Here is an 18,591-nt window from a genome sequence, read left to right as displayed (position 1 = left end):
AGTTATTGTTTTACTTCTGACCATACTTTTAACCCCAATGTTCAGGATGGAAAGAAAATTCTCTAGTGAAGTTGTCTAACTATTCATGACATGTACCACTGCTTGCTTTGAGTGTACTGCTAAAAGCACATATACAATGTTTGAATGACAATTTGGTATAATTGATTAAATGCGTAGCCTATAAAGTGTTAAAAAAAAAAAAAAACAACCTGTTTGCTATATGGCAAGGATATCAGCAATGTATACCTGACTTTGTGGAACAGAATTGTATTTTCACAGAATAGTAGAGTATAAAAATGTCCTAAATGTTAAGAATACAATTCTGTAAATTACCTATTGTAAAGCACAGAAACAAAAGCCTTTTTAAAGCATGCTTGAAAATACAAAAGAATCAGTCAGTACCCTAAAGTTGTTACCAAGAGTAAAGCAGTATATATTTTGAACATCCAAAATCATAACTGTTAGGTCAAAGAAACAAACAACCAAACAACTGTTTGGTTAAGTGAAACAACTTAAAAGAATCTGTAGAAGTAGAGCTTAGTTTCAAAAACTCATTCCAGAATCCTAAACTAAGTTAATTATTTTATTATTATTCAACTGTTAAGATATTAGTTCAGTTGTAGTGTATAACTTAAAAGTATAAAAGGGCATTTAGTTTCAAGCATGATTTGGGGATATTTCCATTTCCATGTAGAGAAATATGGTTTAACCACTGCGGCAGTCTGTATATTTTCCACAAGAACTAATTATAAAAATTAAGCAGAAAATCATTAAAACACAAAACAGTATTATTCTATAGAAATTAGATGTCTATAGTAATAAAACAATGTCAGTATCACTATATCTGATTCCATAAGTAAATGCCATTTAATTTCATATATAGCTTTATCTATGACCTGGTTGAATATGACAATGTTTAATATCAATGATAAAATAGTGCTCTAAGTTGAATAAACACTCTAATACAGACGGATAACTGCTCTAATTGAACCAGTTTAGAGGCCATGTTGTCTTAAAAGTTATCTAATAATTTCCCACTGTGACCTTTAAATATAAGAATAAATTTTCTTAAAATGTAATTAGGATAACAGTATATTAGGGAATCACAGTAAACTTTTGATTTTAAATACTTTTATTACTTAGTTTTTTATTTGTTGAATTACATTTTAAGAGAGAAAAAGAGAATAAGAATGAATACAAATGAATGGCACCACTGAATCAGAAGTGTAGTTAAGGTCTACATCGGGGGAATAAGGACATTGGAAAGGAGACATCTTTTCACCATCTTTCCTCCTGTACCATGATCTAAAAGGCATTTTGCAGGGGTGGGTCAAGAAATGTGCTCAGTGAAAGAAACTGTCCTGGTTTCCCAAACTCTCTATGCTATGCCACTGGTAGGGGAAGAGGAGAGAGGGAAGAATAAAGAAAAAAATATTACCAAACATGTACTGCAGAATATACTGAGGTCCAGACTTCCTGTCTCTGCAAGTTCAACTATTGTCTGTGAATTAAAAAAAAAAAATTATTCAAAACAGAACAATACCAACTATTGTGCCATCAATATGAGTATCAATACACACTACTAAATATAAAATAGATAACCAACAAAGACCAGCTGCATAGCACAGGGAACTATACTCAATACTTTGTAATAACCTATAAGGGAAAAGAATATGAAACAGAAAAAATATATATATGTATAACTGAATCACTGTGCTGTACACCTGAAAATAACACGACACTGAAAATCAACTATACTTCAATAAAAATAAATATATGAGCAAACTAATATATGAGCAAAATAATGAGCAAACACAATGCTCATTTTTAATTAACCAATGTTTTCAGCTAAAGATAATAAAATCTCTTCGCTTACTTCTGTTATTTCATTATAATATGAATACAGGAATTTTATTTCTTGGATATATGAAAAAGCAACCCTAAATTTAGTTATGGGAATATTTCTCTGAGAATAAAACTAAATGACCTATCCTAAGAACTAGTCTCTATAAGGTTTTGATGATTAAGGGATGAATGTAAACCTAAGTCCAATAAAGAACTGAATCTTCAGAACTGGATTATGACTAAGAAAACCTGGCAAATCAATAACCAGTAATGTCTAAAGAATACTGGAACATAAGGGTAGCACTCTTTATGCAGCCTAGAAAGGGGAAGATAAGACCGTAAGAACCTACTAGTGTTTTAATCCATGTGGATAGGAAATAATTCATCAGGATTTGTTCTGTTTTCAGAAACTGGATTAAACAGCTCTTAAAATGATCTAATTGCTTCTAATCCAATTCTCTACTTACCGTGACATCTTTGGATTATAAATTCAGTTTCCTACGTACCTCAGCTATAGATGAGGGGTGCCCTGGATCATATATACAAACATTTCAGTTATTAGAACAATATATCTACACTATCAACCAGTTTAGTGGCCTTCTAATTTACAGTCATTTAACAAACATTTACTGAATGCATATTTATTTGCTGAAGGTTTACAGAGATGTGTAAACTACTGTTATTTGTCCCTCAAAACAATCATAATCCTTATAAAGGAGAGAAAGATGAAATTTTAAAATGTCATGGAACTGTAAGGACTGGCATCACAAGAACACCAAAGGTGAGCACCAACTACACATAACCTCAGTTTGGTTTGAAATTTCTAGTTTCCTTTTTTGTACTCTATTATCTGCTAAAAATACTGATAATCTGGCAATAAAACACAAGTGACTAGTTAGATTGTATCTTGCTACCTTTTTCTTTTGTTCCTCTGTAGCTTTAATAATCCCTGGATCTGATTTCCAAGATTTTCCAAAATTGTAGAAAAGTGCAATACTATTGACAAGGAATGGAAGATGGATAAATAAAAAGTTGAGATGTACCTAAAGTTAAGGAATCTAAAGAAGCAATGAAAACTAGTTATTATTATAGGTAAACTTATAATCTGTAAAACTGTATCACACATACACACAAAAATCTCCAAAAAAATACAAGATGGTTTATTTATTACATCAAAATAGATTACATCTATACATGTTAGTTTACCTATTACATCAAAATAAATACATTTCCCATTCTGCTCATAAATAAGTATAAAAAATAAAAATGTGAATTTTTTATAAACTTTAAATCATGTAGGGTTATCTGACACTTTTGAAAAGTCAGTGAATACATTATTTTTAAATGATCATTATTTCTTTTGACAAAAATGAAGGGACCTCTCATGTTGAAAGTAATTAGCATATTATTAATATTTTATCTATATGCATTAAAATCTACCAAACACTTAGATATCATACCCATATATTTAAAAGATTGTTTTTACATTCTCTCCGTTGCCATTTTTGCCCACATTCAAGGTGGCCTTAATTTTAGAAAAGGTACTTATAAACCTGCTTAAAACAGAAACAGTTTCTATGTTTACATTTTTCTACCTAATGAAAATATAAGAAATGTACTAGGCACTTATAAGTGAAGAATCAAAGACTATTTTCAATAACACTGGGAGAAATAAAGCAATGTTGCTAGAGCAACACATTTTTGGGACACAAAACATACCATTTTCAAGATTTTACGTAGGTACAAAAGCTATCCACAGAATTTCCCACGAGAATGGTGCCTTCCCTGTACCAGAGAAGAAAGGAAAGGCCTCATCACCAAAGCCTGGGAAGGACACTGACAGACAGGGACCTGTGTTCACATACTGACTGCACTAACCCTTCTCTTCCACTAGTCTCCTCACACAGCTCCTAGTCACATCCCCATAACTGACTGCCCCTAGCTCAAACCCTCTGGCTTGTCATTTCTTCACAAATGTATCATTTCTTTGCTAAAAGGCATAAAGATTCCTACTCTGGTCACTTCTTCATTATTTATGAAGGCCCCCATGTACATGTAAAAAAAAAAAAAACCAAAAGATTTAATAAAATGTTAGGCTGGGAATTCCCTGGCGGTCCAGCGGTTAGGACTCCTCACTCTCACTGCCGAGGGCCTGGGTTCGATCCGTGGTCAGGAAACTAAGATCCCACAAGCCACAGGGTGCGGCCAAAAAAAAAAAAAAATAGATTTTATGTAGTACAAGTATCATACAAACATTCTGTTAAGACATTTGGACATTATCATATATACACACTCTACATTTCTTATGAAGCACAGGTAAGAAAGCACAGCTTCAGGCTTCCCTGATGGCGCTGTGGTTGAGAGTCTGCCTGCCGATGCAGGGGACACGGGTTCGTGCCCCGGTCCAGGAAGATCCCACATGCCGCGGAGCGGCTAGGCCCGTGAGCCATGGCTGCTGGGCCTGCGCGTCCCGAGCCTGTGCTCCACAACGGGAGAGGCCACAACAGTGAAAGGCCTACGTACCAAAAAAAAAAAAAAAAAAAAGAAAGAAAGAAAGAAAGAACAGCTTCATGAATGAAACAATCCTATATTTGTGTGGTAAATATGAAAACACTAAACAACTACTTAAAATACAAGAGGAAAGAAAGGAAGAAGAAAGAGTAGTTAATATCACCTGCCATATATAAAAGTGATTTCTCTTTCTCCAGTCCCCTATTTATTCCCAACTTTCACCATCCTTATTCCCCAAAATCCATGGGTACAGCCAGAAGAGAATAAACAGAAAGTCAAATTTTCAGCTCTTCCAACAGCAAAATTCGCTTAAGAATAAAGCTGGATAAATGTATGTGCAACGAATGCTGAACTGTGGCATTTTTCAGGGCAGTATCTTATTATAACAGTTTCAAAAAGTGCTAACATATAAGTATATATAGGTCAGGTTCTTACAGCCTGGATTAAATTTGCAGGGAGCTAACTAGCAGCTCAGTAAATGACTACAGGTTTGAAAGGGGTATTCAGGAATTAAATATCAGATGAACTTAAAGAATTTCTTTGCTTTTTTAAAGGGAAAGAGATTAGATATCTTCAAATGGTAGTTTAAACTTAGCTTTAGCAATAGATCAGTGCAGTTAATTTAAAACATTTAACAGAAATAATTTTTTGGTATGGCTGTTTTTTGTAAACCTTTTTTCCTAATGAAAGTTAGAAAACACTAAAAAGCATAAAGACAAAAACAATAACTCCACAACCCAGAGATAACTCCTTTTATTTTTGGTATTCGTGTATTTATTAACATTAATAAAATTTATCACTGACTACAAGCCATTTATTTAGGCTGCACAAAAACCCTATGATAAAGCCTGCTGCTATCCCCATGATAAAACTGAGGCAGAGGTTAATTAAGCAGTCTAAGATTAAAGAATGGATTAGAGGTGGAGCTGGTATTACGAGCTAGGCTCTTACTACCTATGCTATTCTGCCTCTCCAAAGTGCTCTGCAGTATACCCTGGGTCATTAAATATTATGGGAACAATATCTTTGGGTATGAACATTTTTATTGCTTGATATATATTTTTATACCATCAGATTATTTACAGAAAGATACACCAATTTACAACCCCACTAGCAATACATATTTGTTGATCACTATGTTTGCACTAGCATTGAGTAAAGGAAAAGAGCTGCGAATTTAGAAGCAAGAGAAGCACTATTTTATTCTTAATTTGTATTTGTTTTTATGCTTAAACATTCCTCCAATTAGAAATAAAACAAATACTTGTCATCAACGTTTTCATTTAAATGTTTATGGAATCTTCTTTTTCCATTTAACTCTTTAATCTACTTGGATGTTATTTTGATGCCTGCTGTGAACTACAGCTCTAACTTACCATAATACCCCCAAAATGAACCAAAAACAGTCAATCAAACCAACCAAGTGATCCACAAAATGCAAGCAACAACTTTGGAAAGAGGACAAGCCACACTATACCATAAAGTTCAAACTGGAGGTCAAGGAAAGAAGATGATTCTGGTGAGACAGGCCGCCTGGGGTAGTTCTTAATCCCACCTCCAACTGTATTAGTAGTATGGGAAATGTGGATGAAAAGACAAAGTCAGAATTCTTATCAATCCCACCCTGGACTTCTGCTATGGACTGAATCGTGTCTCCCCTCTTCCAAATTCATATGTTGAAGCCCTAACTTATAATGTGACTGTACCTGGAGATAGGCTCTTTAGGAGATAATTAGGTTAAATGAGGTCATAAGGGTGGGGCCCTAACCCAACAGGACTGTGGCTGTATAAGAAGAGGAAAGAAGAGATCTCTCTCACTCTCTTCCTGCCATGTGAGGACACAGGGAGAAGGTGACTGTCTGTAAGTCGGGAAGAGAGCCCTCACCTGAACACAACCGTGCAGGCATCCTGATCCAGAACTGTGAGAAAATTAATTTTTGTTGTTTAAGCCACCCACTCTAGGATATTCTGAAATAGCAAAGATCTAAATATCAGAAAGAAGTCATTTTTCTCTAAATTATTCTATAGCTTAAATAGAATTTCAATCAAAATTGCATTAGGCTTCCCACGGAACTTAAGGAGCTGATTTTTAAAAATTTAAGTAGAAGTGCGAAGGGCTAAAAAGAGGTAAGATATTCCTGAGAAACAAAAAGTTGGGAAACTTGGCCTACCAGATATCATGAGTTAAGAATAAAGCTACAGTAATATGATAATACAGTACTGGTAAGGCACACAGATCAATAAACCGAATAGAGTACAGGAAACTTGATAAATATCGAGGTTGATACTGCAACTGAGTGAGGAAAGAGTGTGTTGGAGCAATGAGTTCTCTAATGAGCAAAAAGGAAGACACTGACCTCTCCCGTCACATCATTCGTTACACACAGTAGTCAAACACATGTGAACTAAGAACTTTTGTAAGAGTATCTTTAATGACTTCACAGAAACCTGCACATGTGCACAAAAAAAAGATATACAAGCATACTTATAGCAGTATTGTTGGAATTCACAGGTGATGACTGGATACCTAAAGATAGGGATTAAAAAGCTTAGAAAATATGAGAAGGAAACTAGCAGAGATACATGTAAAACTGAAGAAGTCCTAAGAGTAAACTACAGGAAAAAATGCTCAAGAGGAAAATGCATAGGAAAGAATGGTGAAAATGATAATTCTGCACTGTTTTCATTTTTACATATGTAATGATCCAGGTTCCATAAGTTTCTCACATCCACCTTTGGTTTAAGAAGCTTAAGACCTGATTGAAAAATAATTATTTTTAGATATAAAATTCCTAATAAGTTATTTCAAAAGTGTTGCCAACACAATAAACAGTAGACTCTACTGTTTACCACAGTGAATTTTAGAGTTGTTTGATTATTATAAATGAAGTATGGTCAATGAACAAAATTTTCAAATAAATAAAAGCACAAGAAAATCACTCACAAATCTCACACCCAGAAATAACCACAGCTAAAATTACATGTACTCACTTCCGGCTCTTATCTTTTGCACGTTTTAAAATTAGAATCTCTCTGTAAATACAATTTAGTATTTTTTCATTTGTTATATTCTAAGTATGAGCCCATATCACTAAGTCTTAGAAAAGCATTTTAATGGCTATTTTATCCTGTACCATATGTCACATAACTGAAAAATCTTTCCTCCTATTCAGGTTGGACATTTGGGTTATTTCCATTTTTTCCCTATTATATTGTAAATGGTACTATGATAAATATCCTTGTAAATAAATCTTTGATCTTATCTCTTATTATTTACTTATAAATAATTAACAGATCAAAGGCCCTTTCTACAGGTTGCTAAATTGCTTTCTAAGAAGGTTTAGGAACTTAAAAATTATGTTCAGAGTAGAAAATAGGGCATTTGAAGACATGCTGTATCAGGTCAAAGAGCTGGGTTCTATATCAGACTCTCGATAATTACCTAGCTATGTAACTCTGAGCAAGACATACAACTTCTCTGAACCTCAATTTTTCCATCAGTTAGAAAATAGCATTACGATTTGTGTGATTTATTTTTTTAATCTCAAAGGATTGTTCTGAGAACCAAGTAAAACAACATATCTGAAAGAACTATAAACCAGAAAGTCACTAAACAAATATAACATGTATATGGGGTAATACTTATCTAATGAATAGTAAAAAAGAAAAATAATTTATTATAACAAATGGTTTACATCAATATAATACTCATTACCACCACAAAAGCACTTAAGTTGGGTAACATATTATGAGAACTAAAATAACTTTTATACAGTTGATCCTCATGCCTACGAGCTAGAATTTATTTGTAACTCCAAAATCAATATTGACAGTGCTTTTGCAGTCATTTGTATGTGCAAAGCAGCAAGAAATATGAGTTGCCCTATGCACACATTCCCCGCTGAGTTACATGAGGCAATACTCTGCCTTCTTGTTTAGCATTTGTGTGCTTCTTTTGGTGATTTTGCTGTTTAAAATGGTCTCCAAGCGCTTAAGTGCCATCTGATGTTCCTAGGCACAAGTCTTTATACACAGACTATATAAAACACTCTGGCATAAAGTTTTCATTATTTGGTACTTTACTAATTATCCTGTTTTTCTCTACTTACATCCAAACAGATTAATAAGAGTACAGCAACAGTCTAAAATTATTTTGAGATGTGAATCTGACTTTTTTTCTTGAACATAAAATTTACTGTCCAATTTAGGAAGCAAAGTTAGAAAATATGTCTGGAATACTGAAGTCATTTCAGAGGTCAGTGCTTTTTTATAAATTTAAAATAATGAGGTACTGAAAATGAGCAGATATGTTTTACACATTAAATGTTCCAATAAGATAGTTCTAATGCTTAATAAATCCCTGAAGAACAATTTTTATATCAAAGTATAATACAAGCCTAGAATGAGCTAGTGAAAACTGCCACATGGAAAATTTTCAGTAGACACTATGCTAAGAAAGTATTTAAAAGTACTATACTTTCTAAAGGTAATCCTACAATGCTGTGAAAATATAAGAATTAGAAGTGTAGTTACAATTCTGAGGCTCCATTTCACAAAGAAAATTAGCATATTTTGCTTTTGTCTAATACACAAGACAACTTAAAAAGAGTGCAATATTAAAACATGTAACACTGTGAAGTGAAACCAGCTATTAATTAATATTGTTCAGAACAGTTAAAAGTCACTGAATAATTCATACCATTTAAAATCTTATATACTTTTTATAGCAATGTCTTGAAAAATGATTAAGACATTTATGAAACATGTACCTTTATTATAATAAAACAGACTGTCTTACTGGTTGATTTTTTTCTATTAAAAATATCAAAAATTGACATTGTCCTTATTTCTTGAGATGTGAATCTGACTTCTTGAGATGTGAGATCTGAATCTCACACATACACACACATTTACAATTTCAAATTATATTACTTTTTAAAAGTATAGTACATTGAAATAATATGCTGAAGTTAGCAACATTTGAAGATACAGCATTACATGTTTTTCATGAAGCAAAAGAGAAAACTGTTACCTATCACAGCAAAATAGTAAGTTGTGATAATAATAAAATATTTAGAGAAAATAATTTGACACTAAAACATGGAAATCACAGTTCAGTAGAAAGGTTCAGAGTAAGTGTTATAGAATAAGACAAATATGTGTTTCTACCCTGCTTTATTAGAGACTAGCTGTGTGACCTTGGGCAAGAATAACTGCTTACCCTATTTAAGTCTAAATTGTCTCATCTATAAAATGGAGACAACAGTACTAACGTATAGGATGTATACTAAATGGAGCACAAAGTATTTAAGAAAATGCCCTTTAAAAAATCAATAAATGGTCACTATTATTATTATTACTGATATTATTAAAAGCAGCTTTGAAAAGCAATTTATTAAATATGAAACATTTAAAAACAATACATTAGTTCATACTTATTTTTCTAGGAATACTGTTTTACTGTAGCACGTCGTGAGTAGTTCAGCTCTTATGTTAAATTATTATTAAACTAAGACCTTTATAACCAAAGGATATCATTCCAAAACCAGAAGAACCACGTCACATACATCCAGAATTTGGTTGCCAAATATATTCCAAGGGGCAATGCACTATGCATCGAATGATCAAAAAAGGATCTGTAAAACACAAGAAGTTTTATCGAATTTGAACTCCATATTTCATTGTAAAAAAGAATATTTATTTATTTAAATGAAAATCACATATATTCTGTATAGTATACTCTTAACAAAACCCAGAAATCCAGGATGCTTAAGTATCCATACTGTTTTCATAATATTCAATAAGAAATGAGTGCACAGCTGAATGACTCAGCAAGAGTCTTAAGCTACTTTTAATTCATCAGAATTAAAATTATATTCTATGTACTTTTCAACTTTAGAATTTCACTGTATTCCTATTCTCTTAAATCAATAACTCACTTTAGTATATATAGTAACTCTATCACCCAGCATATTACCCACCAAAGACATAATTTGAACAAATGAGCACAAAGCAATCCCCAAGTTTTTCTCTATGTTTCATCATTACTTCTCCTTACCTACACATTCCCACTAAGCTTTCAGCACATCTTCTCAAAGAGAATGAACTGGCTAACTTGGAGGAATTAAAGGTCATTGTTTACAGAATTCAGGAAAAATAAATACTGATAAATTTTATTAAACATAAGCAGGATCAACCATCCATGTACACTAAGTAGGGAGTATTGGTGAATTCCTACCTACACTACCCCTTGGAGTGCCTAGAAACACTAAAATGAGATTAATTACCTAGAATTAAGCCTCTTCCTGAGAGTTACCACATTAGTGCATTACCAGCCATTCTCATCTCTCTCTGAATTATTTTCAGAACTCTCTTTTCAAATTCTGGTGAAAACAAGGTACTAAAGGAATAGAAATTAGGTGGGAAGTTCTGGATCATAAATGCCTGCCTAGTTTGCTGGATGGGCCACTTTAGGGGAATAGGATCTAGGGATAAGAAGAAAAGGGCATGATCACAATGTTTAAATAAAAAAGGAGAAAGAGAAAATTTTAAAACAAAACAAAACTGAGCGTTACTTCATATGCTTAGACTCTACCTTGTGCTAAAATCAAATCTTTCTTGCACACTGCCTATGATCAAAGAAAATATAATTCCTATGGAAAGGTAAGCTCAAGCATTATAGTTACCCAGAAATAAGCAATGTATATTACATTTAGAGTTCAACAAACTTGAGTCTACTTCTATTGAAATGTCTTAAAGCTGCATTTTAGCCTTAAAAATTATATGTTAGACCTTGTCACTGGAAGTACCTTTAGAGTCATTTTTAACAACAATGTTAAAAATGTTAAAGATTTCAGATATAAATCTGCCAAAAATTCTTTAACATTAAATTAAGATCAAACAAGTTATATAAAGGCAGTGTTCTAAATATACAAAACATTAATTTTATATAGCCAGGTCCAAACTATATTCTTACATGTCCAGTTAAAAATATAGCTAAAAACAACACACTTACTTTGAAAGAAACTGTACTGTAGCCCAAACGCCACCATACATTAGCCCTTTAATGAGCCAAGAATCAATATTTAGGTCTGCTATAAACCCAACCAGCCAAATAACTAGGAAAGGAGTTCCCAGCATTACTTTCTGCCGAAATTCCTGTACAGAAAAAAAAAGAGAGAAACTTTTGCATGTTTCAAGTAACCTCAATGTGAATCACTGTTACCTGTGTGAAAACATAGAACAGGGGTGAAATTATTCATTCAAATATATCTACTATGTACAGATACTATTTAAGGTGCTAGTCTCTGTTTTCTAGAAAGAGGTATTAAATAAACAATTTAAAAGTTCTTGGTTAAAACTGTAGAAAATGAGAATAGAAGTTATAGGACTGGGTCTAGATAGTCAGATATAGAAGACAGCAGTACCACCTGCCAACACGTGGACAGGCTAGAAAACAGTTCATGAAAATACCACCCCATTTTAACAAAAGCATTGATAACTAAGGAGACAAGGGCAACCAGAATGACTGAAGGTCCAACAGCTATATCAGATAAGGAAACCTGAGTATGCTTAGCCTGGAGAAGATATTAATAATACATATAAACAGTATATTAAAACCTTAAAGTAAGATAAAGAATAAAATCAATCTACAGGGTCCCAGAGACCACAGAATGGAGACGATGTGCCTCTGAACACATATCAAAGCAGAGTGCTTAATATTTCAGACATAGTACCACTTCACTTTTGTACTGGTCTGTTAGAAATACTCATAAGTATAAAACCTGCCTGCTTCCCTGGTATCTTCACAACAACACAAAGTCTACTGCCACTCCTACATAACAGTCCTTCACAAACTTACAAGAAGCTGTTAAGTCTCTCGAGTTACCTTAAGTGACAAAACTATATAAGATATTCCAGCTGTGATCCAACAAAGTTCAGAGTGTAAATATTACTCTCATCATTGAATATTTACCTTTCTGAAGGCCAAGAATATATTATATTATGCCTCTTTTACTTTTAGCACACCTTTCATGCCATTGGCTTCTACTGAAATAAATACTTTTTCATATAAATGACCATGTCTTCCCCAATTCAGCCACTGTAATTCATTTTCTGAACTAATTGTGTAATTTTAACTTAGACTTATAATTAAACATATTGACTTCAGAGTTTAATTTTATGCTGTAGTGAAATAACACCCTTCCAGTTTGTTTCTTCATCTCTATTATGTGTGAATTCCATATCAAGACATTAGAGAAAGTTTACAACTGGGAGGAGAGAGTGTATGACTAAGGGTGGGTATTGGTGGGAGAGAAGGTGGACATGTGTCATTTGAAAAAGTATTTTCTAAAATTATCTTTAACTTGGTTTGTTTTTAGTCAAGACACTTGTTCTCCCTTAGTGATGGCCATATTTTTCATTATTAATGGCCACACTTTTTCATTATTAAAAATTAAGACAATTTACATACAGTGAAATTCACCCTTTTTTGTGTACAGTTCTCTGAGTTTTGATGAATATACACAGTTGTGTAACAAGCATGAATATCAAGACACAGAACAGTCCCATCAAGCCCTGAAATACCTTCTGCCACCAGGCCCAAGCCCTGGCAACCACTAGTCTGATATCTGTCTTTTTACTTTTTCCTTTGCAGGAATGTCACATAAAAGGAGTCATACTGAATGCAGTCTTTTAAATCTGGCTTCTTTCACTTAGCAAATGCATTTGACATTCATCCATATTGTTACGTGTATTAGTAGTAAGTTCCTTTTTAATGCTGAGTATATTCCATTACAGGATGTGTCACAGTCTGGTTATCCATTCCCCAGCTGAGGCATTAAGCTTGTTTCCAGTTTCTGACTGTAAATAAAGACATCATAAGCTCTCACATATAATTTTTTGTGTGAATATAGGCTCATTTCACCTGGTTAAATACTGATGTGTGTGATTTCTGGATTTATTTCAAGCTGTCATTTAATATACGCATTATAATACTGTAAAGATGTAATGGTGATGCGCTGCATTTGTAGACATGAAAAATCTATTTTCTTGTATATTTCATTACAGAACGTTTCTAATATATAGTAAATTTGAAAGCATTTTATAGTGAATATCTGTATATCCACCACCCAGATTCTACAATTCAGTAATCTATTTTTTAATTAAACTTTTTATTTTGAAATAATTGTAGATTCACATGCAGTTTTTTTTTTTGTTGGTTTTTTTTTTTGCGGTACGTGGGCCTCTCACTGTTGTGGCCTCTCCCGTTGCGGAGCACAGGCTCCGGACACGCAGGCTCAGCGGCCATGGCTCACAGGCCTAGCCCCTCCACGGCATGTGGGATCTTCCCAGGCCGGGGCACGAACCCGTGTCCCCTGCATTGGCAGGCGGACTCTCAACCACTGCGCCACCAGGGAGGCCCCACGTGCAGTTTTTTAAATCCATTTTTTAAACTGATGTAGTTAATTTACAATGTTGTGTTAGCTTCAGGTGTACAGCAAAGTGACTCAGTCATACATATAAAAGAATATATATACATATCCTTTTACAGATTCTTTTCAATTATAGGCTATTACAAGACATTGAATACAGTTCCCTGTGCTATATAGTAGGTCCTTGCTGTTTATCTGTTTTATACTTAGTAGTGTGTATATGTTAATCCCAAACTCCTAATTTATCTCCCCCTACCCCCTGTTATCCCTTCTGGTAACAATAAGTTTGTTTTCTATGTCTGTGAGTCTATTTCTGTTTTGCAAATAAGTTCATTTATATCATTTTTTAAGATTCCACATATAAGTGATATCATATGATATTTGTCTCTGACTTACTTCACTTAATATGATTTCTAGGTCCATCCATGTTGCAGCAAATGGCATTATTTCATTCTTGTTTATGGCTGAGTAATATTCCATTGTATATATATACCACATCTTCTTTAGGTTGCTTCCATGTCTTGGCTATTGTAAACAGTGCTGCTATGAAAATTGGGGTGCACGTATCTTTTCAGATTAGAGTTTTATCCCGATATATGCCCAGGAGTGGGATTCTTGGATCACATGGTAATTCTATTTTCAGTTTTGTAAGGAACCTCCATACTGTTCTCCACAGTAGCTGCACCAATTTACATTCTCACCAACAGTGTAGGAGGGTTCCTTTTTCTCCATACCCTCTCCAGCATTTATTGTTTGTAGACTTTTTATTGATGGCCATTCTGGTGTGAGGTGATACCGCATTGTAGTTTTGATTTGCATTTCTCTAATAATTAGCTATGTTGAGCATCTTTTCACGTGCCTGATGGCCATGTGTATGTCTTATTTGGAGAAATGTCTATTTAGGTCTTCTGTCCATATTTTCATTGGGTTGTTTGTTTTTTTGATATTAAGCTGTGTGAGTTGTTTGTATATTTTGGAAATTAATCGCTTGTCGGTAGCATCACTTGCAAATATTTTCTCCAATTCTGCAGGTTGTCTTTTTTTGTTTATGGTTTCCTTTGCAAAAGCTTTTAAGCTTAATTAGGTCTTAATTGTTTATTTTTGTATTGCCACTACTCTAGGAGACAGAGCCAAAAAAATATTGCTATGATTTATGTCAAAGAGTGTTCGGCTTATGTTCTCCTCTAGGAGTACTATAGTATCCAGTTTTACATTTAGGTCTTTAATCCATTTTGAGTTTATTTTTTGATATGGTGTTAGAGAATGTTTGTTCTTTTTACCTGTAGGTATCCAGTTTTCCCAGCACCACTTACTGAAGAGACTGTCCTTTCTCCATTGTATATTCTTGCCTCCTTTGTCGTAGATTAATTGACCATAAGTGCATGGGTTTATTTCTGAGCTTTCTATCTTGTTCCATTGATCTATACAATCTGCTTTTGTGCCAATACCATACTGTTTTGATTACTGTAGCTGTTTTTCTTTTTTATACAGCAGGTTCTTATTAGTTATCCATATTTACATATTAGTGTATATATGTCAATCCCAATCTCCCAATTCATCACAGCACCAGCACCACCCGCCTCTGCCACTTTCCCCCTTGGTGTCCATACATTTGTTCCCTACATGTGTGTCTCAATTTCTACCCTGCAAACCAGTTCATCGTACCATTTCTCTAGGTTCCACATATATGTGTTAATATACAATATCTGTTTTTCTCTTTCTGACTTACTTCACTCTGTATGACAGTCCCTAGATTCATCCATGTCTCTACAAATGACCCAATTCGTTCTTTTTTATGGCTGAGTAATATTCAATTGTATATATTTACCACATCTTCTTTATCCATTCGTCTCTTGTTGGGCATTTAGGTTGCTTCCACAAACTGGCTGCTGTAAATACTGCTGCAATGAACAATGGGGTGCACGTGTCTTTTTGAATTATGGTTTTCTCTGGGTATACACTCAGTAGTGGGATTGCTGGGTCATATGGTAATTCTATTTTTAGTTTTTGAAGGAACCTCCATACTGTTCTCTATAGTGGTTTATCAATTTACATTCCCAAGAGGGTTCCCTTTTCTCCACACCCTCTCCAGCATTTGTTGTTTGTAGATTTTCTGATGATGGCCATTCTAACTGGGGTGAGGTGATACCTCATTGTAGTTTTGATTTGCATTTCTCTAATAATTAGTGATGTTGAGCAGCTATTCATGTGCTTCTTGGCCATCTGTATGTCTTCTTTGGAGAAATGTCTACTTAGGTCTTCTGCCCTTTTCTGATTGGGTTGTTTTTTTAATATTGAGCTGCATGAGCTGTTTATATATTTTGGAGATTAATGCTTTGTCCGTTTGCAAATATTTTCTCCCATTCTGAGGGATGTCTTTTCGTCTTGCTTGTAGTCTCTGTTGCTTTGCCAAAGCTTTTAAGTTTCATTAGGGCCCATTTGTTTATTTTTCTTTTTATTTCCATTACTCTAAGAGGTGGATCAACAAAGATCTTGCTGTGATTTATGTCAAAGAGTGTTCTTCCTATGTTTTCCTCTAAGAGTTTTATAGTGTCCAGTCTTACATTTAGGTCTCTAATACATTTTGAGTTTATTTTTGTGTATGGTGTTAGAGAGTGTTCTAATTTCTTTCTTTTACATGTAGCTGTCCAGTTTTCCAAGTACCACTTCTTGAAGAGACTGTCTTTTCTCCACTGTATATCCTTGCCTCCTTTGTCATAGATTAGTTGACCATAGTTGCATGGGTTTATCTCTGGGCTTTCTAACCTATTCCATTGACCTATATCTCTGTTTTTGTGCCAGTACCATATTGTCTTGATTACTGCAGCTTTGTAGTATAGTCTGAAGTCAGGGAGTCTAATTCCTCCAGCTCCGTTTTTTTCCCTCACGACTGCTTTGGTTATTCGGGGTCTTTTGTGTCTCCATACAAATTTTAAGATTTTTTCTTCTAGTTCTGTAAAAGTGCCATTGGTAATCTGATAGGGATTGCATTGAATCTGTAGATTGCTTTGGGTAGTAGAGTCATTTTCACAATGTTGATTCTTCCAATCCAAGAACACGGTATATCTCTCCATCTGTTTGTATCATCTTTAATTTCTTTCATAACTGTCTTATAGTTTTCTGCATACAGGTCTTCTGTCTCCCTAGGTAGATTTATTCCTAGGTATTTTATTCTTTTTGTTGCAGTGGTAAATGGGAGCGTTTCCTTAATTTCTCAACATTAGTGTATAGGAATGCAAGAGATTTCTGTGCATTAATTTTGTATCCTGCAACTTTACCTGATTCATTAATTACCTCTAGTAGTTTTCTGGTGGCATCTTTAGGATTCTCTATGTATAGTATCATGTCATCTGCAAACAGTGACAGTTTTACTTCTTTTCCAATTTGGATTCCTTTTATTTCTTTTTCTTCTCTGATTGCTGTGGCTAGGACTTCCATAACTATGTTGAATAATAGCCGTGAGAGCGGACATCCTTGTCTTGTTCCTGATCTCAAAGGAAATGCTTACAGTTTTTCACCATTGAGACAGGTATTTGATGTGGGTTTGTTGTATATGGCCTTTATTATGTTGAGGTTGGCTCCCTGTATGCCCACTTTCTGGAGAGTTTTTATCATAAATCGGTGTTGAATTTTGTCAAAAGCTTTTTCTGCATCTAGTGAGATAATCATATGGTTTTTATTCTTCAGTTTGTTAATATGGTGTGTCACATTGATTGATTTGCATATACTGAAGATTCCTTGCAATCCTGGGATAAACCCCACTTGATCATGGTGTATGATCCTTTTAATGTGTTGCTGGATTCTGTTTGTTAGTATTTTGTTGAGGATTTTTGCATCTATATTCATCAGTGATATTGGTCTGTAATTTTCTTTTTTTGTAGTATCTTTGTCTGGTCTTGGTATCAGGGTGATGATGGCCTCACAGAATGAGTTTGGGAGTGTTTCTTACTCTGCAAATTTTTGGAAGAGTTTGGGAAGGATGGATGTTAGCTCTTCTCTAAATGTTTCACAGAATTCACCTGTGAAGCCATCTGGTCCGGGCTTTTGTTTGTTGGAAGATTTTTAATCACAGTTTCAATTTCATTACTTGTGTTTGGTCTGTTCATATTTGCTTTTTCTTCCTGGTTCAGTCTTGGAAGGTTATACCTTTCTAAGAATTTGTCCATTTCTTCCAAGCTGTCCATTTTGTTGGCATAGAGCTGCTTGTAGTAGTCTCTTAGGATGCTTTGTATTTCTGTGGTGTCTGTTGTAAGTTCTCCTTTTTCCTTTCTAATTTTATTGATTTGAGTCCTCTCCCTCTTTTTCTTGATGAGTGTGGCTAATGGTTTATCAATTTTGCTTAACTTCTCAAAGAACCAGCTTTTAGTTTTATGGATCTTTGCTATTGTTTTGTTTCTATTCCATTTATTTCTGCTCTGATCTTTATGAATTCTTTCCCTCTACTAACTTTGGGTTTTGTTTGTTCTTCTTTCTCTAGTTCCTTTAGGTGTAACGTTAGATTGTTTATTTGAGATGTTTCTTGTTTCTTGAGCTAGGCTTGTATTGCTATAAACTTCCCTCTTAGAACTGCTTTTGCTGCATCCCAAGGGCTTTGGATCATCGTGTTTTCATTGTCATTTGTCTCTAGGTATTTTTTGATTTCCTCTTTGATTTCTTCAGCGATCTCTTGGTTATTTAGTAATGTATTGTTTAGCCTCCATGTGTTTGTGTTTTTTACGTTTTTTTTCCCCTCTAATTGACTTCTAATCTCATAGTGTTGTGGTCAGAAAAGATGCTTGATATGATTTCAATTTTCTTAAAT

General features: G+C 34.1%; 1 protein-coding gene across 2 annotated transcripts in view; it reads right to left on the bottom strand.

Annotated features, from left to right (window-relative positions):
• ZDHHC17 (zinc finger DHHC-type palmitoyltransferase 17) overlaps window positions 1-18,591 on the bottom strand; it is a 136,006-nt gene that overhangs the window by 40,709 nt on the left and 76,706 nt on the right. For both annotated transcript variants that reach the window (XM_060025290.1, XM_060025291.1), the window contains exons 9-12: window positions 11,372-11,514; window positions 9,892-9,992; window positions 2,760-2,884; window positions 1,439-1,501 (exon numbers count right to left, since the gene is read on the bottom strand). In XM_060025290.1, coding sequence (XP_059881273.1) covers window positions 1,439-1,501; window positions 2,760-2,884; window positions 9,892-9,992; window positions 11,372-11,514 — 432 coding nt within the window. The remainder of the gene's footprint in view (window positions 1-1,438; window positions 1,502-2,759; window positions 2,885-9,891; window positions 9,993-11,371; window positions 11,515-18,591) is intronic.

Source organism: Delphinus delphis, chromosome 11 (assembly GCF_949987515.2).
Source record: "Delphinus delphis chromosome 11, mDelDel1.2, whole genome shotgun sequence".
Taxonomy (NCBI): domain Eukaryota; kingdom Metazoa; phylum Chordata; class Mammalia; order Artiodactyla; family Delphinidae; genus Delphinus; species Delphinus delphis.
Note: the sequence above shows the minus strand (reverse complement) of the source record. Positions and strands in the feature narration are given on the sequence as shown.